This window comes from Lygodium microphyllum, chromosome 13, assembly GCF_053477565.2.
Source record: "Lygodium microphyllum isolate KBCC chromosome 13, Lygodium_microphyllum_v1.1.10, whole genome shotgun sequence".
NCBI classification, from domain to species: Eukaryota; Viridiplantae; Streptophyta; class Polypodiopsida; order Schizaeales; family Lygodiaceae; genus Lygodium; species Lygodium microphyllum.
The window spans coordinates 94,010,564-94,037,769 of NC_141147.1; the positions used below are offsets into that span (position 1 = coordinate 94,010,564).

General features: G+C 42.9%; 1 protein-coding gene across 2 annotated transcripts in view; it reads left to right on the forward strand.

Annotated features, from left to right (window-relative positions):
* The window catches only part of LOC148026914 (FAM91 carboxy-terminus protein), a 143,822-nt gene that overhangs the window by 78,635 nt on the left and 37,981 nt on the right, over positions 1–27,206 (forward strand). For both annotated transcript variants that reach the window (XM_087691437.1, XM_087691436.1), the window contains 2 exons: positions 22,682–22,788; positions 26,512–26,634. In XM_087691437.1, the coding sequence (XP_087547563.1) occupies positions 22,682–22,788; positions 26,512–26,634 (230 nt within the window). The remainder of the gene's footprint in view (positions 1–22,681; positions 22,789–26,511; positions 26,635–27,206) is intronic.

Sequence of the window (27,206 nt, forward strand, 5' to 3'; positions counted from 1 at the left end):
AACTCTCTCGAACCGCTCCCTGTTTTAGGGTTTCCATTGAACTCTCACGAACTGCTCCCTGTTTTAGGGTTTCCATTGAACTCTCACGAACCGCTCCCCGTTTTAGGGTTTCACTCTAAAAGAGCATTTTTTAGTGTGTTTTGGAGCTGTTTAAGAGGCTAATCAACAAGTAATGCATGTTTTAGCTTAACACCCCCTCAGTCCCAAAACTGAGCTGAAAGGTTAGGCTAACCACTATGATGTTTATTTACCCCAAGGCGTTGCATCCCAAAGCAGCCAAGGCATTGGACAAAGGTTGCACATCGGTTGTCCGGTGGCCTTTCAAGAATATAGAGGCAATGGTTATCTTAGTAAGAGAATCCAAGTAGTCACTCCAGAGAGGATAGGGCATCGGACAAAGGGTGCCTATTGGCTGCCCAATCCCCTACCAAGCCCTAAAAAGGCGGATGGAACCACATGGATTTTATTTTTGTTTTCTTTGTTTTTTGTTGAATAAGTGAGGTAAATTTGATGGGATGCGGCTGATTGAGTAATAGTGACCCAGAAGACGGGAGTAGGTAGGGTATATCCAACACATCACAAAACAGTACAAGCTAACCCATCCACTAAGGGTGTTGATGATGAGGAAAAGTAGGTGATGAGGTATCCATGTGATGAAGGATGGTGGTGTGGTAACAATAGCCGCCCGTGGAAACAGCTTAGGAGCCGCTCAAGTGGTGCTCTACACAATGAGATGCAAAGTATATTACATGCTGAAGAATGCTTATGCAACAGGTGTCACTTGGACAGTGTCCCTCACGGGGAAATTGTTCACTTACCCAAGCGCCCTAGTACAAAGATGATGAAATCATGCAATGTAAAGGGTAAGGTACAACAGGGGGAAGAAGCCGATGTCGAAGACAAAGTGCTGGAGCCTGTAGAATACCAAGAAGGGTAGGAACTCCCTTCAACCTAGATGTAGATGCCGAAGAAGGAAGAGGAGCCTGATGTCAGTCTTTGGATGGTATCAAGAATCACAAGGAATGAAAGAAAATGAAGTGGATGAAGCACCCCGCTAGAAGAGGAAGGTAGAAGTCATTGCCATGATGGCATCGAGAGAGATGCTGGATGATCTGCCTCGAGAGGGGAAACTGCCATGCTAGAAGAAGAGCAAGCACTCCGAGGATGATGAAACCATGAAAGGAATGGTGTGTATCCCCACATCTCTGGCCCATGTAGGACCAAAGCAATCTGCAAGTTAGTCCTACACTGAAAGACAAAACCCTACTAAAGAGATGAGAATATGCAAACACAGAGGTTAGTGGTGAGATGCTCCAAAGCAAAACATAACGGAAAGAAAAGCTAATGCAAAATAAATGCAATGAATGTGTATGTGTGTGAGTAAATGCAGCGGAAGACAAAAAAATGGAAAAGCTAAGGACAATGAATCCTATGAGCCTGACTCTAAGAGTGCGAAAAATGAATGCTAGACTAACCTAGGGTATCCGAAAAGACCTAGAGACATGCTAGTCTAAGAAGGTGGCCACCATTGCGTACGTCCAGTAACAGGACTTTGCCAAGGGAACGCTTGACGAGGTGGGGAGGAAGGTGAGATAGATGCATGAAGTGCAACGGGATCGAAACTTGCAGACCAATCAGCCAATCCCTCAGGGGTAGTGAAAGAGATGGACTGCTGAGGTTGTACTCGAGTCACATGTCCACCAACAACGGCGGGTGTTGAAGGAGTAGATGAAGCAGGAGCGAAAGGTGTAGCTCCACTGGATTGTGCAATTGCAGTGGTCTGCTGAGGCTTTTTAGGTGGAAGACCTTGGGCCTTGGAGCGACGCTCCTCGTCCACATGGCTTGCTCTCTAGCAGTGTGTGCAAAACCGGTTTTTCTTAGGGAGCTGCAGCCAGAGAGGTTGAGATTCTTTGGTTCCATCTGAGGAAGAGGAGTCACCCTTTGATTGGCTTGCCTTCGCATCTTGCAAGTTCTTGCCACTGGTGGTTTTCCCTCCCGAAGAAGAGGCAATCAACCCCCTCTGCTCTGAATAAGGATGTGATGAGGATTTCTTGTGGACTTGATCATGCAGCCTTGCGTAATGCAAGAACTGACACTCAAACTCATAGAAGGTTGGCAATCGAGGTTGGGAGATGATGTGTTGAATGAAATTGAAGTACTTTTCGGGCAACTTACTCAAGAAGAATGTAACCTGATTGTGATCTGACTTTGGAGAGCCAGTAGTTGCAAACTCTGCAAGTAACCGCCTATATTCAGCCAGCTTGACTTTCAGATCATCCCCTTCCTTAATAGAGAACTCTTGATGCTCAAAGTTGAGATTGATGCGCCGAGTGCGATCGTAGCTGCAAAGCGGTTGAGAACGTGACTCCAACGCTTTGATGCGAGCGGGAAGTGCTGCAACTGAGAGTGAAACTCAAGAAGCAACCCTTGCATCAGCTCAACATTGGGTGTGGCATTGCGGGCTTTCCATTGACGGGTGTAGTCAGGGTGAGCTAGTCTAGGGTTCGCTGACAGAGGCTCTAGACCAATGATGAGGTCCCAAAGACCCTGAGACTCAAGCACTTGTTGCATGAAATTAGACCAAGTGGTGAAATTTGACCCGTTAAAACGCGTCTTATCCGTGAAGGCATTCTCGGCTGTAACAACAGGAGTGGTAGTGCTCGGAGATGGATACTGTGAAAAAACTGTAGTGGGAGTAGGATGGGGGAGTGGAGTACACTTGGGAATGGGCCTCAGAGTCCCCACCAGGCATGTGGGTAGTGTGCAAGGTGGATCCATAGGTAGGGATGGGCTGACTTGGCATGGGCATGTAGCCACATGAGGAACCCAAGGAGGTGGGATGGTAATACGGGGAGCAGAAAACGGGAATCCTTGCGTAGGTGTAACCCAAGGAGAGTGTAAAGACAAGCTAAGGATAGAAACCCTTGCGTTTAAGTGGTCATGTGAGATGTGAAGTTGGGGATAGTGAGGGGGATACCCATTAGAGTTGACCTAGGAGTTATGGGTGTGCTCCTTTACTGAAAGGTGAGAGGCATTGTGTTAAAGGGTGGCATTTCCCGTACCGAAGTACCATGGTGCAAAGAGGTAGAGAATGGGGTGGAGAAGGAAAAGGTGCTAGGAGTAGAGATGGAAGATCCTACCCCTAGGGTGTGTGATGTTGATGTGGAGTGTAATCCAAGGTTTTGGAAAGATGATGAGAGGTGATCAAGGTGTGATATAGAAGAGGATGGTATGGGAGGGAAGTGAGAAGTGTGTGTGATATGCTCAAATGAAACAGAAGCTGTAGATGTACCTGAATTTCGTTTGCTTCATGAGCCCCCTTTATTGAAGTTCACATATGCAAAGCCATTCGGATCCTGTACCTCAAAGAAGAAATAGGCGAGGGTTTTGATTGCAACACAAAAGAATTGTAAAAACCTGACATTGGACGTGGCTGAGATGATGAAGATGGATCGCCAGACGTCTTGAATGCCGTATGTCCTCCATGATCGGAGAGGTGGCTAGCCTCACCAACTGATGCAGATGTGGTAGCAAAACTGGTAGGAGGAGTGTAAACATCAGCGTACTTGTTGCATAGTACTCCTCAAAGTCCTCCTCTATCATGTTAGTGAAATCTGGAATAGGAGTAGAAGAAGGTGAAAGTGGAAGTGGAGTGTCGTTCTCTGCACCGAGTCCATAATGCTATCTCAGGGCCTCCAATGATGGAGAAGCCTTATAAGACATCATAGGAACTGGAGAAGAAGGTGTTTGGGACATTGTGATTCGGTTACAAGTCGTATTGTGTGCCTCGCACAAAGACTAGCTCTCCACAATATCCGTAGGATACTCTTTACAAGAGCACCGGCTCTGATACCATGTGAAGAAAACTGCTAGGGTTTGCATTGAGGACACACAGAGTGTACGACCACGACAAAAACACAAAGAGACAGACACAAACACAGAGGGCAAAACTTAAACCCTAAATACAAAACTCAAAACTCAAACCCTAAACGCAAAAATCAAAACTCAAACACAGAAACTTAAACGCAAACAGAAGAAGGGAGAGAGAGAACACAACTCTGAATTGAATGAATGCTGTAAATGAATGTAAGAGTGTATAGTGTGCTCAAGGGCAAAGCAATGTCGGAGTGTGACGTCCACTGGAGATGGAACCCAAGTCTGTGACCACCAGTCGGAGTGTAGGAGTACTGAATAGTGAATGGCAGTAGGGTGGTCACCAAAACGCAGCAGTCTGGAGGCTGGAAACTAGTAAACGCAGCAGTGTATCAGCGATCAGAGACTGGAAACTGGTTACAGTCTGCTGTAAACATCAGGCTAAAACTGTGTTTGATGTGGCTGGCGATGACTGGATGATCAGATCGCAGCAAATAATGATGTTGCCAGGAGTTGACGTCAGCATGGATGAAGGAGCCAGTAGCAGGAGCAAACATGGATGGATTGGCAGCAATCTCGAGGGCTGGATACCCACGTGGGAGGAGGCTGATGGCTGAAATCTGCACGTGGAGTGAGAAAGTTGCACAGATGGAATGAGGCTGAATGGGGGCAGCCTGCCTATTTATAGATGTGGAAGGTCGCCCCAAAAATTAGGGTTTCCATTGAACTCTCTTGAACCGCTCCCCGTTTTAGTGTTTCCACTGAACTCTCACGAACCGCTCCCTGTTTTAGGGTTTTACTCTAAAAGAGCATTTTTTAGTGTGTTTTGGGGCTGTTTAAGAGGTTAATTAGTAAGTAATGCATGTTTTAGCTCAACAGGGGAGGAAAGGAATATAAAAATTTTAATTACAAAAAGGGGGGGGGGGGGCGAGGTGGAATATTACATCCCTTCCCCATAGAGAAGTCAAGATGTCCTCATCTCAGAAGAACTGGGGAAGACAAGCATTAATGAGGCTTAAGTCTTGTGGGTTAGGACCCACCATACGTCCGCTGCGCTACTTGTAATGACTCAAGTAGTGCAACTCATATTATTCGGGTTAACTGTATTTACAAGAGTAAGGTTTTTTTGCAACTTAATTTGTATTACATGTTGATAAAACTTGTAGGATTTCTAGTCATCTTGATAAGGTGTAGTGGGTTCTAGGTCTTTGTCTTCATCTGATTCCTCTATATATACATAGAATGCGCCTGTGTAGCTTTGTTTTCTTGGAGGCTCAATATCTTTTGGGCTTAAGTGAGGGCAGTTTGCTTGGACGTGCCCTAGCTCATTGCAGATGAAACATCGGCTATTGGAACATCTCCTACGAATGTGCCCCATCTCTTCGCACATGTGATATCTCTTGTCCTGATCTCGAGAATCATCTTTGCTACAATCGCCCGATTTAAGTTCTTGGATAATTAGATTCGCTCGAAGTAATGCATCTTGCAAGTCTGTTGGGCACATTGCTTCAGGACGGTGGTCTAGAGGAGTGTTCAGGCCATGGCAAAACTTGGATACTTGCTGCGCAATATCCATAGGTGGCGCCTATTTTAGTAGGGTTATAAACTTTGAGTAGTAGGCTTCCAAGGTTAATTTCAGCTGCTTGAGCTTGAATAATTCATTAATCTTTAAAGTTTGGTAGGTTGGCGGAAGGTATCGTCCGTATATAGCATCTTTTAGCTGAGCCCAAGTGACAGCGGCTCCAGAAACACCTCGGTCTTTGCACCATTGCTTCCACCATATCCAAGCTTGGCCAACTAACTTAAGTTTGGTTATCATCGCTTGATTCACAAAAGCAGTTCCCGAAGCAGAGAAATAATCATTCTTTGACTCAATCCATATCTCTGCCCTTGTTGCGATGTTTATCCCTTATCCATCAAACTCGGGTGTCTTAACTTGCTTGAGAAGGAATTTCTTCTCTTGCATGTCAGCATTCGTGGGTGCAGAAGGTGCCTGTCAAGCCATACCACTTAGGTTATTTCGTGTAGCATATGCCTATGAACCTTATGTTAATCAATCATGTAACATCACAAAGTTTTGCTCTGATACCAACTGTAACGTGTCGGCTGTCCAGGCATGTTTTTAGCGGTCCATCGAGAGACGAGTCTAAGTGATGCCGCCCGGCACTCCCATGGAATGTCATGGGGTTTGTCGCCTAGGGTTTTCCGAGTCCACCTCGCAACGGAACGCCCACGGTTGACGAACGCACTAGGATCTACTTGAAATTTGGATTCCTAGTGGACAAGTTCTCTTGACAACATTCTAGTATTGGATTCTGGACATTATACTTTACGCAGAGACACCCAATCCAAAGCAGATCCATATTGCACTTGGTTCAAAGAGAATGGGAAACGAGAGGGATATGCCGCTCAACCTCTTTGCTTGTAGGGCATAGTCCCATTCTGGTCCCCTAAAATGGCATGAATCGGGTTCTAACTTAACAATAACTAAAGGTGAGAATGACGGTAAAACCTTGTGAGAAGCCTCCCAGTTCTTTGGGACCACTTTGTCATAGGATGGACCTGTCGGGAGTTCTACCCATCCGCTTTGTCGGGAGTTCTGCCCATCCGCTTCGTCGGGAGTTCTGCCCATCCGCTTTCCTTGATAGCTTTAGTTTTCTAATTAGGTCCTATCACATTTATGTGTGACATTCAAAATCAGCTTTCCTAATTAGGCCCTTTAGGGAACAGGGTTTGTTTGCGTAATTTATGGCACAGACACGAATACGGAGCAAGCAATCCTTTGACAAACAAGTTCAACCAAATTTCTTATCTTATCTTCACGTTAATCTTTCTCCTCCTCGTAGAGGAGAAATTATGTATTCCCTTCTGTCCAACAGAAGTACCCGGTCCAAATCACATGACACTATAAATTCCATCCATTATCTAGAATAGGATCTTCCAACTTCTTAGACGTTGGGCTCACGGCAGTCTACAACTCTGTTCCACACTATGCAAAGGGTGTCCAGAGCTCCACCTGACCCCAAGTGACCTAGGAGTGAGACACAACTTCCGTGGTTGGCCTTTTCACCACTCGACCTTCGGCCCGTGAATCGAGCAGTGTCCTCTTGGGTTAATCCGTTGTTGGAGGGGTTTTTGTTGAAAGGTCGAATTCACCGGGGATCAGAAGTAGAAGGAAGTAGAGATAGGAGATGGAAGAGAAGATAGAGAATACCCAAGTGGTAAACACGACAAAAACAAATCACAATGAATTGAATCAATATGTATTGAAAGAACCTGGAATCTTCGTACTACTCAGAAGCAATCTCCAGGCATTAGTTCTCCTGGAGCTCCTTTGTAGACTAAAAACGTAGATCAGAAAAATCAGCTATTTCTTTGCTGTCCGGAATCCAAATCTAATGGCTCCATTGGCTTTGAAAGGGGGTTAAAACCCCAAGGAGTGACTCCTGGCCACGGATCTCCCAGATCACTCCTTTTTCTTCCTTCAGTTCAATCTGCAGTTTTCAGTTTGTTTACAGTGATCGCAACGCACGCAATTTCGTCAATCTGTCTTTTTTATGAAAAATCTCCTAATTGGCTGAAAAAGCAACTAGCTTTTTGCATGCCATCCTAATCTAGAAGCTTTTTCTAACTTTTTTGGATTTTTACAATAAATAATATAAAAAATAGACTAAAATTATCCAAGAATCTAGTATTTTCGGATAATCCATGCAACTCACACTAGTACTAATGGCTCAGATCACATTGACTCTCTAGATCAATAGAGAAGTCGGATGATGATGCATTCCATACTTTTTCACACTGTGTCCTCATAACATCACGACATCCACCTCCTCTGAACCTGCACATCCTCCGGTATGTGCCAGAATCCTAGTTGTCACCGGATTCTGAGTCCTCCTCATTCTCTGCAACCATATCCTTTACTTCTTCATCTTCCATATCTTCTTAGCTAGCCCTTGTATCATGGCCACTATTTTCTTCCAATTTTGGCAACTCATAGGCAGTAGATTCCTGCCTTTTGAATAATTTGATTCTTTTCCCTGCTATCGAAAGTTTTATGGCTGTCCCATCCAGCTCATTTAATGCATAAGTAGCATTATCAAACACCTGTCTTATCACATAGGGTCCAAACCATCTTTTGGAAACTTTACGCATGGCACTATGCTGGTTATCTAAACTGCTATCATAAACCAATACCCAATCCCCATCTTGTATGGTTCTTGGTCCCAGTCTATGTCTTTTGTCAAACCGTTTCTTGTTCTGTATCCTTGCTGCCCTTAACTTTGCAGTTGTTGCCTCTATGTCTTCTGACTTTCTTTCCAATTGTCTAATGCATAAGGCCAACAACTCCTCTCGATTCAACTCCTCCTCCCAAGGTAACACACTCCATGTGACTGTCATCTCTTCTATCGGCATGATAGGTTTTTGACCATACATCAATTCTGCAGGTATATATTCTGTAACAGCACTATGAGTTGTTTTGTCAGCCCACAAAGCATAAGGGAGCAATCGTGGCCACTCTTTTATCTTCTCTCCACATGCTTTTGCCAATGCCTTCACAATAGGTGGATGACCTCTTTCACTTTTGCCATTTCCTTTAGGGTTATAGGCTGAAGTTAAAGCAAGCTTTATCCCCAACCGTGCAAAGAAATCATGAGCTTCATCTGCATCCAACTCACTCCTATTTGCTGTAATTTTTCCCACACAGCCATATCGACAAAAGATCTCTTCTAAGAGAAAAGTACATACGGCATTTGTCGTCTTAGTATATAGAGCTCTCCCTTCCACTTGATTAGTCAAGTCTTCACGAGCAAGCACAAGATACCTCATTTGCCAAAGACCTGTAGGCATTGTGACCAAATCCACTACCCACTTAAAATGAAGAGACAATGGATATGTGGGTTGCAATCCATTCCGATGTCTCATAGTTGAATACATTTGACATGTCGTATATGTTTCCAAAAAGTGAGCAACATCCTTATACATACCCTGACACCAATATCTTTTTTTGATTTTTGTAAAAGTACCCCAAACACCTCTATGACCAGCCCACAAGCTTTCATGAAATTCTTGCATTACTTTTACTTGTGAAGCTTTGTCACCCAAAACTCACAATGGTATACCCTGTTTCTTTTTAGCATGTTTCCATAAGTATCCATATTTTAAGAAAAATCCATAGGCTTTCCTCTTGATCTTCTTAAACTCCTCATCTGACCATTCATCTCTCTTTGTTAATGTACTGAGATATTGACCAATTCTCGGCCACTCTCTTGCATATTTGTCTTCCAAAAACACTTCTACACAAGATGCAAAACATCTAAAGTGTCTTCTCTTTGTTGTCCAAGCTTTTGTTAATGCTGTAGCAACACCTTGCATTACTAAATTCACTCTTGCAACATCATTTTCAGCCATAAGAAAGTCATTTTCTTCCTCCTCATCTATCATTCCATCTTCATTCTCATAGCGTGCTCGAGATAACATGCCTGCCACTAGGTTATCTCTTCTTGCAATATGCTGAAATTCAAGTTCAAAGATTTGATGTATGCAATCCACCGGAGCATAGCAATGTCCAGGGTAGCACAACTAGTAATCATACCCAATACCGGCAAACAATCAGTCTTAATGACTACATGAGCACCCATAAAATACTCCTTATCACATTTAAGGGCTGTCACAATTCCCCATAATTCTCTTTTTACTTGTGGATATTTTCTCTGTTGTTCAGTCAATACTTTTGTATCAAAGCGTATTGCATACCTTTCCCCTTCCTCATCATCTTGCCCAATTGCCCATCCAATCCCGATTGGGCTTGTATCAACAGTAATAATGATAGGCTTTTCATGTGAATAGTCAGCCTTTCTCAACGTAGGAGCAGATTTTAAGAGTTGCTTCAATTTCTTCATTGCTTTTTTATGCTTCCTTTCCCAATGAAATTTCTGACCTTTCCTTAGAAGCTGATAAAGAACATCGGCTACATGTGCAAAGTGAGGAATCCATATCAAATAGAACACACATGCACCCAAGAATCTACGCACCTCTGATACATTCGTGCATACATCTCGCATTCTATCAATCCCATCTATTTTTGCTGGTGATGGCCTTCGCCCATAAGGCCCACACATATACCCAACAATCAAAACCTCTTCAACTCCAAAGATAGACTTTTGTCTAGAAAGAGTTAAATGCACCTCTTCTAGACGTGTCAAAATCCTCTCACAATCCACAATATGATCTGCAACAAACTGTCTGCATCCATGAGCATCCATCTTTTCATTCTTTTCATCCACTGCACACCCTTTGATTGGAACATCATCCAAGAAGGGCATAGTCAATTGTTGTATAAAATCCCTGAGTACCCTATTCATAGCATTTGTCATGTGTGCCACTAAGTTTGTTGCACCTTGTGGGAGAGTGCACATCCGTACTAACCCCAAAGGGGTCTTCATGGTTGTGATATCCTTGCTTTCAATTGCAAGTTGAAACTGATCATACCTCGAGTAAAGATCACCCAAAGAATAGATCGCTCTGTCTGCAAAAGCCTCTGCAAATTCATCAACCACAGGACCTGCACCCACATTTCTTATGGTCACTTTATTGACCGGTTGCATGTCTTGAATAAATCTCAAAGCCCCATTCTTTTTGGGCACAGTAAACAAACGATTTGAGTACGGGGCTGAAGAAGGCTCCAAGATCTTCATGCGAATCTTTTCATTTAGCAAATCCATCAGCTTTGGCAAGTAAGCTTTAGGCACTGGAATAGGCCTCAAGTTCCATGTGGCACAGTAAATATGACCATAGGAGAGACAACATTTGGATCCACACAACCTATTTCACTTGGTTGAAATGCAAATGCCTTCCCATGTGTAGCCAACATTTGCATAAAACAGTTTCTCTTAGTAGGCAAAAGAAACCCTTCTACACCAACTTTCAATTCTTGTAATGTTTCAGATGTAAACTAATGACCTATATCTTTAGGATCCCGTAAGCTTGGCTGTCTTAACACTTTTTCATACATACCCTCACTCTCTGGTGGAAGTGGCAAAGCAATTAATTTCACCTTTTTGTCAACTGTCTTATACTTTGTCTCCACAAGTGCTTCAGTCCATTGTAATCCTTCCTGCTGAGCAAACAATGCTATAGCATCATACATATCCAAAGAACATACTGACAACACTGTGTTTTCAGCCTCATTTTCTGCATGTATAGTTGCTGAAATTTCAGCCATAGTGTTAGTAATATTTAGCCCATAAAAGATGCCTGAAATGCCATCATTTTCACCTAACAGTCCCAATGATCTTAGTTTCTTAATAGTCCATTTCATAGATATGTGTTCAGCCCTACACATAGCTTCCATAGGCTTAAACCAACATGAATTGTTTGCTGTAAACTGAGAATTACCAATAGTAAATACATGCTTTATTTCATCAAGAGGCGAGTACACCCTCTGAACAACACTACTGTAGCCCTGCATTACAGCAGTGCTTAATGAAAATCCAGGTCTTTGAATTCCCTTGCATTTGGAACCAAAGGAAACTCTCGAAGCGTATCACGATTTCTAGGATGATTAACACAAACATTAAGAAATTGGACTGCTTTCCTCCCATCTTTGCTTCTGACTCTTGCATAAGCAAAACCATCATCAAGCACCTTTGTTTCCATACGCACGCCTATAATATAGGGCTGTCCCAAAATCACTGCATATGAGGAATTATCTTGCACAAAGAAGTGTTGCCCTTCCTGTACATCACCAATCGTCACTTTTACATTAGGACATGCAGCATAGAGCTTTGCTGAAGAATTGGTTGCAGCCCTCATACGCCAACCATGATCAGTGTCCACAGGCCATGCACCATTTTCATGAAGAGGAAATTGGTTTGTTGGGTATTCGGGCTGAATATGAGCATGAAGTAAGTACAGGATTGTCTATGCAGGATGCTACTAATCAGTGGACAGCATGTGGAAAAGAGAAGAAAGTGGCTGAAAATGCATCTTGTAGCAATATGCATGGTGGAGAAAGGCAAATGCAACAATATGGAGAAGAGACTCTAGGATTTATTCCTCGAAGTCACTACACAAGAAATCATTGGGCTAGAGCTACCACTGAAATGGTAGTGAAAATAGGGAAGTGTGAAACTCCTTGTGTTGCTTTACTTGACCATGGGTCTGAGATAAATGTCATTGAGCAGGGAAATTGCACCAATGCACTAGTGGTATCACCAAGAAACTGACGCTTCCTTTTAATTATGTCAATGATCTCATCATGAAATTCTCGCTTGGCAATGCCAAGCACCTCTCCCAAGGTAAATTCTACCCGACTGTTTAAGATCCGTTCTTCAAGAACCTTCTTAAGATTTGTGGCTGTCTCAATGTCAGATTGCAACTTATATCTTGGCTGCTTGCTCTTCTTTTTGCCCTCTTGTTTGTTATCTTGTTTTTGCTTCTGACTGACCTCTTCGATAACATGCTCGGGAGGTGGCTGATTTGTAGCTTTAGGCTGATCCACACTTCTTCTTGTCATTCTTTTAGATGTCCCTGCAATATCTTCATCTCTTTTTCGTTTTTCTTCCACAAGTATATCCGTGTTTTGTACCTTTGCTAAATATGCATATATTGAATATGCATCTACCAGTGATTCCCAACTAGTTATGCCACAAATGTCTTGCCCTGCATGAGATATTTCACTATGAGTGACCTTTCTCTTTTCAGCTGCATGTAAAGCATGTGTCCATATTTCAGCCTTTGGACCAACCATCACTTGGCCATGCATTCTATCCAACTGTAGACCAAAAGTAGAAGCATGTACCGCCGCATAAGCATTTCGGATAGCCAAGTCTTCCAACAACTTTTGCATACCTCCCTTTCCAAAATTCAAAGCAAGAGGCAATCTCATTTCTTGTGCATGGATCTTGCCATTTTTCCAAAAGATAAGCTGTTGTGCTAAGGCCTCCTGATAGGCAGCCCAATCTTTTCTCTCGTGCTGTAAACTGTCACACCACATACATCTTTTTCCAGGCTTAGGGGCTGCTGCCCGTCCCTTTCCTCTTGTTCTTTTTCATCCAATTTTTCAACCTTTAATTGAAGATCCCGCATCCCTTTGACCAATTCATCTAAGACATCTTCCCTAATAGAGAGAACAATAGCATGTACAGCCATAGGGTTAGCCACAGAAGCGGGTGGCTTATTGGATACTTCAACTGTCTTACCCGTAACAATGGGAAAGCTAGAGACATGCAATCTTTCTCTTCTTCTATGATTTTTCACAAGTGCAGTAACAGCTTCCTTGACATGTCTCCACTTTGTTTTCAAACCTGTCTCTGTAGTCTGATCCCCCAGCAAATCATCAAGCTTCTCTTGAAGCTCAGGATCAGCTGCGTGTAGAAACAATTCAATTTTGTGACTTGCAAGAGCTTGCTGTTCTGCAAGATCCAATTGCTCAAATCTACTTTCAACTTCTCTTAACAATTCTGTAGCCACAAGACCCTTATTGGGTTGTATAACCCACTCCTGAAAAGTCTTGCGCGTAATCAAACTGGTGTTCTCAATGTAAAATTCTTCCCTGAGTGTCTTCTTCAAGGCTACCCAGTCAGCATCCTACAAGTATAATTCAGTAATCCGTGCTTTCAGTTCATGAATAGTAACACGTACAAAATACTGGCTCCATGCAGATTGAGCCACTCCAAAGAATTCCATCTTCTGAGCATAGGTATGTACATATGCAGATACATTCCTGCTATTGAATAACCTCACCTCATGCTCAACTGCTTGCAAAGTATTCATCACAACACTTTCTGTTTGAGATGAAGCTTGCATCACCTGTTGTTGTTGTTGTACCTGCATAGGCATATTCATATTTTGCACCAATTGTTGCAAAACATCATGGGAGATTGTATTCGAAAGTTCTCTTATCTTATCTTTCCTTCCTTTGTGACGACCTTTCACGTCGGGTTCACCAATGTGGGAGGGGTTTTTGTCGAAAGATCGAATCCACCGGGGATCAGAAGTAGAAGGAAGTAGAGATAGGAGATAGAAGAGAAGATAGAGAATACCCAAGTGGTAAATACGACAAAAACAAATCACAATGAATTGAATCAATATGTATTGAAAGAACCTGGAATCTTCGCACTACTCAAAAGCAATCTCCAGGCATTAGTTCTCCTGGAGCTCTTTTGTAGACAAAAAACGTAGATTAAAAAAATCAGCTCTTTCTTTGCTGTCCGGAACTCAAATCTGATGGCTCCGTTGGCTCCGAAAGGGGGGTAAAACTTTATGACGCCTAAGCACGGATCTCCCAGATCACTCCTTCTTCGTTCAGTTCAATCTACAGTTTTCAGTCTGTTTACAGCAATCGTGATGCGCGCGATTTCGTCAAATTGTCTTTTTTATGAAAAATCTCCTAATTGGCTGAAAAAGCAACTAGCTTTTTGCATGCCATCCTAATCTAGAAGCTTTTTCTAACTTTTTCGTATTTTTACAATAAATAATATGAAAAATAGACTAAAATTATAAAAAAATCTAGTATTTTCAGATAATCCACGCAACTCACACTAGTACTAATGGCTCAGATCACATTGACTCTCTAGATCAATAGAGAAGTCAAATGATGATGCATTCCATACTTTTTCACACTGTGTCCTCATAACATCACGACACCGTGGTGCGATCTTGGAGATGATCCACTCGTGGAAAATATCCTCCATTAATTAATCCAATTAAGCATAATCAAGGCAATCAACCTAGTATCATCTTCCAAGAAAACATTTCTTTATTTTCCCATGGCAACTTGTCAGCCATGCATTTACCATCAAACACAAGCACTTGGAATAACCATCCAAATCACATCCAACAATCATTTTAATGCAAAAGCAGTTAGGACTTTATTTGATCAATCAACAAAAACAATGGTATCCTTTTTCAAACATTGCAGAAATAGTCGCGATAACCTTTACATCGCGTATTTACTCTCCCCCTTGGGATCTAAGCGATTCCATGCGAAATTTACTTAACACTTCGGCTAAGACACATGCCAAGATCTCATATAACTATGCAAGAATGTAAATTCTATTGAGCACTTATATTGATCGATAACCTAACCTTCTTCTTAGCAAGTACGAAAACATCGGTCTTTCCTTTGCCTCGCGTTTCCCTAACCCCTTGAGCTCTCTACTTGCCTTTGAGGCCCGGAGTTGTCTGTGTCTAGCCCAATCCCCAAATTTGGATTGATAAACGTAGTGGTTATCGGGTGGATCCCAAGGCATCTTAGTCTTTAATCATTATGATCATTGTTTGTACTAGTTAAGTACAACATCAAGATTCCCAATCTATCAGCATGAGCTATTAGCGAGAGCTTGGGCAAAGGTCTAGAGCTTCGAAAATGATTCTCTTATAGAATAAGTTGCTTGCCATGCAATCCATCAGACATGCGAGTTGCGACATATACCTTCGAAGTGATGAAAAATGTACCTACCATTGTGGGGACGGGAAGTTGACAATGCTTGAATCTTATATATTTATGAATTCATTGTATAGTATGTAAATACAATTGACTTCTCTTGATACGCGCATTTGGGGAATTCAATCTTTCGAATACTTGTGATGCAGTTTATCCTTTTTAATGTCCTATTCTCGTATGGCATAATACGGGTCTAATGCATCTTATGTGGGAATTAAAGCAAGCATTTATCAATTTGGAAATACGTTACTTACGACCGGTACCGCAGTTGGATGGGCAAGGATATCCTTGCTTAAGGCTTTCATTGCGGGATTGTCATCCATGTGTGACATCTTCCACTTGGGGGTCATTCTCGGTTTTCGTCTCTCTTAGACGCAAGTCGCACAAGACTTCCACACCTTGTGCTCGATTGATGGGGCCAATTGGGGAGAGAATTAGGCTTGCGGGTGGAGGATAAGAAATGGTAAGTTAGTCGCGAGCAAAGGGAAAAAAGGTGCGTGTGGCCACCCTCTTAGGAGTGGAAATGGAGGAGAACCTTCTTGGGGGGGTTCTCTCTCTTTCTCTCTGTCTCTCTCTCTCTCCCCCTCTCTCTCTCCCTCTTCTTTTTCTTCTTCTTCTTCTCTCTTCTTACCTCTCTTCTTCCTCTCTCTCTCTCTCTCTCTCTTCCTCTTTCTCTTCTTCTTCTTCTTCTTCTTCTTTGCCTCTCTCCCTTCTCTTTCTCTCTCTTTTTTTTTTTTCCGTAAAAGGTAATTGTATTAATTATGAAAAAAGGTACAAGATTACATGATTATATGATTACAAGAGACACGAGGACCCTAGGCCAACGTGTGGGAAATCCCCGTACTAATGCACTAAAAAGGTTACACCAATCATGGCAACGACCCAGAGGCAATTGCCATATGCCAGGGATGCAAATCCTCCCGAGGGAGCAAGTCGGAGTGTCGAATGAGATCTAGCTGCCAATGCAAGAGGCGCGTGAGAGAGAGAGAGAGAGAGAGCGTGTGGAGGTCGCGATGACGCCGCCTGCGTGTCCCGCCCTGCCGTTGACCGGATGATTGTCACCCCTGCCCGCCATCGTTCCTGCTCGCTGTCGCGTATCACACCAACGGCTCCTGCTCGTCGCGGTCCTGGTCGCCATCGGAAGCCTGTCGCCTGTCAGACGACTGCCTGCCCCTGTCGCCTGTCAGACGCCTGTCCCGTCAGACGACTGCCTGCCCCTGTCCCGTGTCCTCTTGCCCGCCCTTGACGCCTGCCTGCCCTGTCCTGTCAGACGACAGCCTGCTCTGTCGCCTGTCATTTCGCCCGCCCCTGACGATTGCTGTCCTCTCGCCTGTCAGAAGCCATCGTCTGACAGCCGCCATCGCCTGCCAGACCTGTCCGCCCTCGCCTGTCGGACGCCACCCTCGCCTGTCGGACGCTGCCCTCGCCAGTCAGCCGCTGTGGTCGTCGCCCCCGCGAGAGGCTGTATCCTCTGTTCGTGCCTGAGCCTGCGCCTCTGGGTTCTGCGACCTGCACACGTAGACAGTGCAGCCTTGCCTTTCCACAGACAACGAGAGAGAGAGAGAGAGAGAGAGAGAGAGAGAGAGAGAGAGAGAGAGAGAGAGAGAGAGAGAGAGAGAGAGAGAGAGAAGACAGCAGTATGGCTGGCCTGGATATGGATTTTCTAGACCGGACCTATGTAGAGCTCTGTAAATATCAACTCCTCATCGACCTTTTGATGCACATTCAAAAGAGTGTGGCCTGTCAACTTGAAGTTATTAACATTCACCTACATAATGCACATAAAGATTGTAAATACTAAATGATAAAGTAAAAAGTCCAAAACAATAGGTTAAAACTTGACGTATCATTTTAGATTTTTGAGTCATGATTTATAGTTGAGTGTTTACATGCTTTGGACTACCCATGCTAAGCATGGCACTCATCACATACGTAAGTTAGTGCATCAATAGACTAGCTACTTTGATTGTCGTGTGCTAAGTTGATTGTAGATCTTTGTGTGTATGAGAAAATAGGCACTCCAATTTCTCTCACATGCATCCAAAGAGCAATCTTGGGCAAGGACTCTCATGGCCAAAGGCTAAAGAGTCTCCAGAGTGTATCTAAAATTTTGCCACCAAAAGAGAGGCTTCACAAGTGAGTTTCTCCTCGAATAAGTGGGAGAAGCAAATGCCACATGCCATCTTTGATCTGTGTGGCATTCAAACTACTCTAGCACTACATTGTGGTCATTTGCAGGTAGCACACGAGTCAAAAATGCAAGTTGGTGTGAACAAAGGTCTCTATTATCCATAATTTCTGGCCACTTGTAGGCCGGATATACCAAAGTTGCAAAACCATGGATAGGCTTACGCATCCATGCCTATCTTCTCTCTACTATCTCTAGTATGTGTGCATGTTGAAACCAACCTTCCTTCTCGGATAGGGTGGTAAATAAGTTAATAATTTGATTAAGCACTAATTACAGCAAGTATAAAGTTCACGTAAACTGAAAATATACACTTTACCACTTTAATCTTGGACATTGGACACCCTATTGGCCCCAAAACTGGTGTCCCTTTCGGTATTTCTTTAACTTTGATTGCGAAATGAGTACAAGCTGAGATTCCACAATCTCCTTTGTTGTTCCAAAAGCCCCTTGTTGTAACAACAATTTGTTGCTGACTTTTCACCCAAGATTTGCACAATTGGAACCACAAATTGGTGAAATGCTACCCCAATTTACAATGAATGGGATGGCATCTGAATTCCATGAGAATTACACAAATTTTAGGTGCTAAATTCAGTGTGTGATGCCTTTTTCCTATTGGCACAGGTCCTGAGGTGGCTGTCAAATCCTAATTTCTCCAGAAATTTAGGGTTTACAGTAGAAATCCTCTTGCTCTCCACCAAATATGACTGAGATCTGCTCCCAATGGCTGAGAAATGTTGAGAACTTTTGAGAAATTACTAGAGAAGGTGAAAGAAAGGCAAGATGAGAGAGAAATCTGATTTTCTTCGAGAGAAAACCCTAAAATTTACCTGCTGCCTACTCCAACTTGCATTTAATGTAGTCACCTACTGCCGAGCATCTCCAAAATGTTGTTACTTGATTAGCAATGCTGTTGCCATCCCCTCGAACATGTCTCCCTACTGTCCCATGCCTACTGAGGCTCCCAACTGACTGTCTTTTGCAACAAATTGCTGTTCTTTGATTGGAAAATGGACCAACAGCTCTCTCCCTCTCTCTTCCAAGGTGCAAACTAACTCAATGGCTGAGACCCAGCCCCCAAAAACGTTTTCTCAGTTTGTATGGGCATTTTTGCCAAGTGGCAGCCTTCAGAATCCATTTTTCAGCATTACCTAGCCATTTTTAATTTTCAAAATTAAATAAATTTGAAAATTAATTTCAGCTCTGACCTTGCCAAATTTAAATTTACCCATCCACAATTAAATTGGCTAGGCCATTTGCAACCTAGAGTGGTCCCCAATCTCTCTTAACCCTTAGACTAGCATTAATTAATTAATTAATGCTATTCCTAGTGTCACCGGTGACATTCATCGGCCAAATAATTGTCCTAAGGTCAAAATTGACACCAACTAACCCCAAAGCCCAACTGGCATAACTTATCACATTTTTTGCCTTTAACATCCATTGCATCCTCAGGGTCCTTGGCATGTTACCATGTAATTACTGCCATGTGCATCATATGTGCTAAACAACCTTGCACATTTGATTAATAACTTAATCAAATGTTATCGGTAAGATTAAAGCATCTTAAAATTTCACATCCTTGTGATAGATCTCTCCCTTGAAATCCTTGCAATTGTCCTTGATTGCAATGCATTGTGCCAAAAGAAAAAGCATACTACACTGAAATTTCCATAAGGCATCATAGTCACAACATTGGCCACTGTTGTCTAAGTATGCCACATGCCCCAAACCTTGCTGAAAAATTCCAGTCAGCATAAACATGACATAAAATAAGCAAAGACGATTGAGGGTAACATACATGGGCTGTACCAGTAAAGACTGGCCAACAAAGACTTTTATAGATCCTGAGATGTTGCAGATTGATGTGGAGTTTATAGGGCTGAACATGAAGCATGGTGTAGACTTGGAGAAGGATCATGGCATCAATGTTGATGAACAGATGGTGGCTGATTTCATAGACAGGGCAGCTTAAAATGTAGCTGATGTGGAGGTGGACCCCATGGTATTGATGTGGAGTTGGTAGGACCAGAGGGTTGAGCGCTCAGTGCTGACATGGTAGTGTGCCTACATGGCAGTAGGGCTAACTCACATGTATGCTATGCTAGAGACAGCGTGGCTATTGTTGCTGCAGAGTAGCTGCTATAAGCGAAAGCTAATCAGGTTGGCATGCTTTCATGAAGGAAGATTGTTACTTTTGTGCACTGCATGCTCCAATGGAGAAAATGACATCACAAATGGCAAAGATGATTGGTTCTTTGTAATTAAGGCTCACAAACAAACTGAATATACAGCAATTGGCATGGTTTGCGAAGGGGCCATCCTTCAGCCCTAAAGGCTAAGGAAAAGCAATCAACTTGGCCGGGTTGGGGATCTGAGGACTCAAATCAGTTGGGCAGACCTGGAAGCTTCTCCTTAAGGAGGGCTTATAGGAATGCCGACTATGTCTTGTGGAGGCGCTCTTTGAGGTGGATCTTCACTACTACACTGACCATCTCCAGATCCTCTTTTCTGTGCAGTTTGGTATGTGTTGGGAAGAACCTGCATAAGGTGCTAGATAGAGATCCTGAAGCTGTCAGGAAGAGATTGCATGTAGCCAAGCATTTGGAACTAACAGGTTGAGGATAGAGAAGGCTTGTAGCTTAGTGCAAGCACATGCATTGGGCGGCTTGGGAGACTGACCTTGCATGTTCCATCAGAACTTGGAGGGATATCTATAGGGACAGAGAGCTGGAGGCTCATCAGCAGGTGGTGGGGAGCAGGAGGCGAGTAGGGGTTTGATGACTGGAAATCAATGCAGTGATCCCAGAGGATTGGCTGTGCCTCCCCAATGAATGGCTTATGGAGTTCTTCAATTGGGTGGCCTAGTTCTCATTATCGTGTGTGTAGGAGTGGTCATCCATGCTCTCCAAAAACACCTTCACTGTACAAGAGGGTGACAGGATAGCCTTGGATAGAGGGCCTCCCTTAGAGGAGGTTCCAAGTCAGGGCTACAAGGGGAGTAGTGGAAGCATGACCTACACCTTACTTGGTCAGACAGCCATGAGTGGCAGCTGTAGATTTGTGAGGGGCACGCCTTGAATGAGTTGGATTGGGACCTGGGAGAGTGGAGCTGGCCTGCTACTTAAGTCTCACAAATGGGATTGAGGTTCTTGTCTTACACAACACAAAACAACTGACATACTGATGCAGGATGGTATGGGTTGGGCCTCCATCCACAGCCAACACTGGGCAGAGCACAACATCACAGACCCCTTCAGACACTTTTTTGAGATGCTTGTGGGATACCTGGTGACTGAGGAGGCTCCCTTTTCGTTAGCACCCATGGGAGTCTAGCAATAGGTAGCTGGTTGGCGTAGACGTAGTAGGACGAGGCTTGCTAGCATTGCCGGCAAAAACACACGGAGACCCCAAAGCATTGTTTGTGGCCATGTGAGGCAGCACAGTTGGTGTGGCGAGGAGCTTGCAGGGTCTTCCATCCAGTAGAGCCTGGCTTTGAGTGTACTACTAGATGGGGCTTTGTGCTGGCAGGGTTGTCACTTACTCTGAGATAGAGATGGAGGAAACAATCTTCATCATTGAGGCTGCTTTGTGTGCAGTGGTCGGCTTCAAGGCATGCCTTGTCGGCAAGTACTGGAGCCCTCAGTGTCACAATCGGAGGTATGGGAGCTTATTGGGAGCCTCAAGGGGTGGTCCATTTGGAATGCCTGCTGCTTGTTGACATTCAATGTAGAAAACGTTTCTGTATATGCCACTTTGGCAGAGATCTAGTTGTCTATTACCCATTCCCTCTGAGGCTGTTGGGAGCATCTTTAGGGCCTAGGGGACTCTTCACATCAACTTGATCAAACCTTGGGGTTATCACAATTTGTTTCTCACATTACAGGCTGGTAACCCTCGTTGGTGTTATACCCCCCACCATGGCTTCTTTCCCTTATTCGCCCTAGACCACCCTGAGAGGCCTTGTATTTTTTTGAGTTGGTTTTCATTCAGCACTAGCTAGATGGTTGAGTGCTTGGAACTTCATGGTTTTTTCTGAGTGTTATATAGTTAGCCATGTTCTATTTTGTAGGGTGGGATATGCTAGATCTGGTTCTCATCCTTGGATAAGTTCTCATTATCCTTGGGACTTGAGCATATGCTGTTTTAGATTTGACCAAGCTGTGAAATTTGACCCATTGAAGCAAGTCTTAACATTAAAGGTGTTCTTGGCTGTAGCAACAAGAATATCAGTTCCGCAAGAAGGAATTGAGGAAAAGCATACACAGGGATCTTCTTCCAAAGTGCCTATGGTGCGGCAAAGACATTCCAAGGGTGGGGAGTCCATGGATAGCCCTAGAAAAATGTTTTTCCATGGGAGTAGCTTTCAGAAAAGAGTAGTGTTACGGAGAAGGAATAGACATTCAAGAAACTGAGTGGCCAAATTAGATAATTAGGCACAACATACAGATGGGATCATATTCTTTTACTAGCATTGCGTGCAAGGGCATCCTGTTGTTGTGGTTGACATGCTCCAATGGTACTTGATTAAATGGTTCCACATTAACTGAAGTTCTGGATAAAGTAGAGTCATTATCTTTTTTGTTCACACAGCTTTTGGGATCTCCTGCTTTAATCTTTATGTTTTTACCCTCGCTTTTTTTTTTTGTGGGGTTCATTGAAATGTGCTGACTAAAACAGAACATACCTCAAAAAACAAGACTCCCCATAGTACAATGCTCCAGTACACCCTTGTTTCTTTAATGCTGATTGCTATTCCCCACTTTTTTTTTCTTTTAAGACAATGGGTTTTAAAGTGAGAGTCCATTTGTAGATGCACCTCACAGTCAGGAAGATTTGAGAGGATGAGAAACACATAGAAGACTCTATTCTTCTTGGAGACCCAAAAACCCTTTCTTCTCCTAAAGGGAGATCCTCAGCAGGTATCACTGAGCGCCAATGTGGCATTCCCTTTCTCCATCTGCACAACTAGCCTGTCAGACTCAACGAGTTGTCTTTTCTTGTACCTCTTGGGGGTAGTTTTGTAGGCCTTTGGGTATTTTCCTTTACATAATAGGAGTTTTACTTTTTGTGAAATAGAAAATGGAACATCAAACTTTTCTCGAGTGCTTTGGCCCAAATATTTCTTGGTTAAAAGTATGTATCATTGACCTTACTTTTTTTTGCAGAACGGCCATATGACACAATTCCAAATTTTAGTGCTGCAGATGCATTGCGCTTGACTGGCATTGGAAGGAATGAGTTTCTTGACATAATGAATAAATGTAGAGCAAAGGTTGGTAGTTTTTATATCTTTCTACCATTTCTCGATTTTTCATTCAAATCATTGTTGATATTTAGAGGAAAGGTGAATAGTTTCTCAATGTATTATCTACAGCAAGTCATTACTGCATAAGCAATGACCAGCTCAGTTGACATGATTATTCAAGTCTACCATACCTGTTGCTGATTGTTGGAAGTTGTTGAGAACCAAATAGCATGAAAAAGGGACTCCAAAAGTGATAAATGGCCATGGAAGGCTAACATTGGTATGAAATCTTGCTTGGTATGAGGGATAGGTGTCAAGGGCCTCTAAGGAGCTAAACGTTGCAGAAATCAAAACTCAGATTGCAGAAATTAAAACTTCATGACTGAGAGAGTTTCTTCAAGATGTGGGGTCAGATCCACCATGATAAAGCATCCAAAAGAAAAAACGTAGTCCAATTACTCTCTTACATCTACTAGAACTATCTTACTACTACATCATTGCAGCCAAATTCTGTAGTCGACCTTGAAGATAAGATGGTTTATTATTGCACTATAACAGGATGACCTTTTTCAAGCTGTTACCCAAAATCCATATGACTTATTCCAATCATTGAGGGCATTGTAAGCTCTTATGAATATCTCTGCGACTGCTACAAAGGCCCCTAAAGTTACCTTCATCCCCATCTCAATGAAAGTTGTGTCCTCTGCCAACTTCATGTCAAGGAGCGCATAGACCCTAGAATGGGTAAGCTTGATCACTTGTATGCCCCTAGATCTGTCAATGGAGGAGCTCATAGACTCTATTACAAATGGAAACTGGACTAGGCCAAGTGAACAACCCTATCTGACGGACCTTCGAATGCTGGACCTCTCTTCTCTAGCCCCATTGACAAGGGCCGGTGACTGTGGGCTGACAAAAAGAGAGCTGCAACTCTTCTGACCCATTGCTCTGAAAATCCCATCCTTAACATAGTGTCCTCTGGGAACTCCCAATCTATCGGTCATATGCAAAGTGGAGAAGCACGATGAGGTCTTGGATCCTGGAACAGGCAAGTGTGGTGAACTTCCAAAAGGTGAAAGTGTTGTTGAGGTTGTTGCACTCCCGAACAAAACTTGTTTGCATGGGGTGGATAATGTCTAACATAAAAGGAGACTATCTAGGACTAATCACCTTTGCTAGGAACTTGTAAGAAATTCCAAGCAGAGTGATCTATCTCCATTGAGTGATCTCAAATGTGTCCCTGCTACCCTTGGGAAATTAGGTGAATCAATCCCTTGGATAGCCACTATGGCGTGTCTTGTGATGCCATGATCCCCTGAAAAGCTGCGATAAGCCTATGTTGATAGTATCCTAATAGTTCAAGGAAAAGGTCCTGTCAAGCCATCGTCCCCAGGGCCTTTTTCTGCCGGAATTCTGGTCATGGATCCTAGCAGGATTGTGTAATATATTGTAGCTACCTGCCCGACCCCTTGGGGGGCTATGGTATGGATCCATCAGCTCTTTAAAGTGTCCTTGCTCCATGTCTACAATGTGTGAGATTTGCAATCTCTTAAGACTTTGATAGGCTAGATTAGAAAAAGCAAACACATTGAAGAAAAAGCTTAGTACGAATCTTCTATTGGTCGTATTTGAATTGTAGAGAGATTTTGTGGTTCAGTGTGGGAGTAGCATCAACGTAATCCCGATGCAAGATGGATATGGGATTTCCTATAAGAGTCACATCTTGCTTGGAGCTGAAAGGAATTTTCAGGTTTATGAGAAAGAGCTTTAGGCAGTTATCCATGCTATCACTACTTGGAAGTGTTGTCATCTTGCAGCTGACTTCATAGTGCAAACAAATCATGAAACTAAGATATTTAACTCTCTTAGTCCAAGGTGTTAGAGAAGCACATGAGCTGGGTGAACTTCTTATCCATGTTCCACTTTCAAATTGTTCATTCGTATGGAAAGAAGAAGGTGGTGGCTGATGCTTGTTGCAAAAGCCACATGTTTTGGCATTGTTGATTATTCGTCATCATGAACTTGATGAGATAAAAGAGCAATATGTGCAGAATGATGACTTTGGAAGTCTTTGATCATGATGCTAGTAGAGATGGCTTTATTACCAGGCCTTTGAGACAAAAGGTCATTATAGAGTGCCATTCTCCACCATACTCAGGCCATAGGAGTGTTGAGATGATGGTCGAGGCATTGAAGGCTTTCTTTTATTGGCCCACTTTGAGGCTGGAAGATGTATTTGTCCAAGAGTGCATCACCTTGATTATTCGTCATCATGAACTTGATGAGATAAAAGAGCAATATGTGCAGAATGATGACTTTGGAAGTCTTTGATCATGATGCTAGTAGAGATGGCTTTTACCAGGCCTTTGAGACAAAAGGTCATTATAGAGTGCCATTCTCCACCATACTCAGGCCATAGGAGTGTTGAGATGATGGTCGAGGCATTGAAGGCTTTCTTTTATTGGCCCACTTTGAGGCTGGAAGATGTATTTGTCCAAGAGTGCATCACCAGCCACAAGGTGAAATATGGTAGAAAAGAGACCTTGGGTCTACTTTGGCCTTTAAAGATATTGGATTGACCATGGGAAAGCATTGCTATGGATTTTGTTTTTGATTTTCCTAGGGCTCAGATTAGAGATGATGGCATCTCGACATGTCACAGATCACATGTCAAGAGTGATAAGTGGAGAGAAGCAGTTGGAATTGACAATAATCTCCCGGATTCGTAGTCGTTTATTCTATAGTAAGAGGCTCAGCTGTTCAAGGCTAACCTAACAGCCTATTGGGTGATGATATTGTAGATGTATTGATTAATGGATTTCCTAAACACCCAATAGAGATTGCTTGGCTTACACACCTGCTCATTAAAATCAGGCCCTATCAATTGATTGCAGGACACTAGGGCAAGATGGATTGCTGAGAAGGTGCGTATGTGAGCATGAGATAGATGATGTGCTGCAAGCACAGGCAAGAGTAGCTGGAGGCCATTTTGATGCCACAACCACGACACGAAAGGTTTTGCAATCCCAACTTTGGTGGCCAACACTATTAACAATGTAACATGGTTTGTAAACCATTATGACAAATGTCAGCACATGAAAGTACCCATCGAGAAAGATAGGATGAAGCTTGTGCCAATTCTTGCCCATCAACCTTTTGAGAAATGGAGGATTGACTTTATGGGACCCATGCTAAGTTGCAAACTTGCTAAGTATGAAATAGCATTGCTAGCTATGGACAACTTTGTAACAATTTGTCTGTCCGCTTGTAATTTTTCATATATCTCTGAGTAAACTTTGTAACTCTTTATCAGTGTTGTCTTGTACTTTGCATACTTATCGGAATAAAAAAGACATGCATCCAAATTGTTAATGGCTTTAAAGCTCTAGATAATTTCACTGGTTTGTTAGTACGGTGAAATAGGTTTATTATTGTTGTATGAGGAGTTTGAAACATCATTGACAGATATGCCTGAGCTCTCTAAAATTTTGGCCTAAAACAGGATCCTTATTCGTCTCTTGTTACTCTGTAGCGAAGGTACTCGCAGATACTGATTTTAACCATTACAGTTGCATTTATTTACATGGTGTAAAATGCATCAATCTGGCCTAGGGCATGAGTGTGCTATTAGCAATCTTGTGCCATTCCTTGAAACTCTGTTCCTTAGTATCAAGTTATTTTCAGTATGGTCTCAATAAAGTCAATAACTATGCTGATAAGATATATTTATTGGATGATCTACATTTTCAGAGGCTAATGTGGAAATTGAACAAATCAATCATCAAGGAATTGATGCCCACACAGCCTGTTGACTTTCCAATTGAGACTTGGTGGACAGTTTGTGTGGTTAATCTCTCTCTGGAAGAATTTCGGGTAAGGCCCATACTCTGTGCTAAGATTATTCTTATATGATGTTTGACTTGAAGGTCTGAACTGAAGAGGGTTTGTGTGAAGTGCGTCTAATAATTAGTAGAGACCCTTGAAGAGTAATTGTGTGGATAATTATTCAATGTATAGTTACATGCAATGTCTGTCTTGAAGTCATGAATCCTAATATCTGATTACAAAGTACCTGTTAAGCACTTTGTCCTGTATTATGAACTATCAGTGACAAGAGTCTGAGGGTTGTGGCTTGTGGGTGTATGCAAGCACATGCATATGACTTGGGAAGGCCAGAAGTTATAGTCTTTGCAGTCTGTTTGGAACATGTGCATCATATTGGGCTACCTAGTCGGACGACACTATTGAGGTGATTGGCAAGTTAATAATTTGGGACACTGATCATATACTCGGTTAAGACCTTGCCTTGCAAAAGTTAGGCCTTCTTACTAGGACCTACATTTTGGATTTTGTGTCATGGTTTCGATTACCCATGAACGAAGGGACCTTATGCACATCACGTGGACTTTGTGAACACACCTTTTAGAAAGAGAGTGTCTAACCAT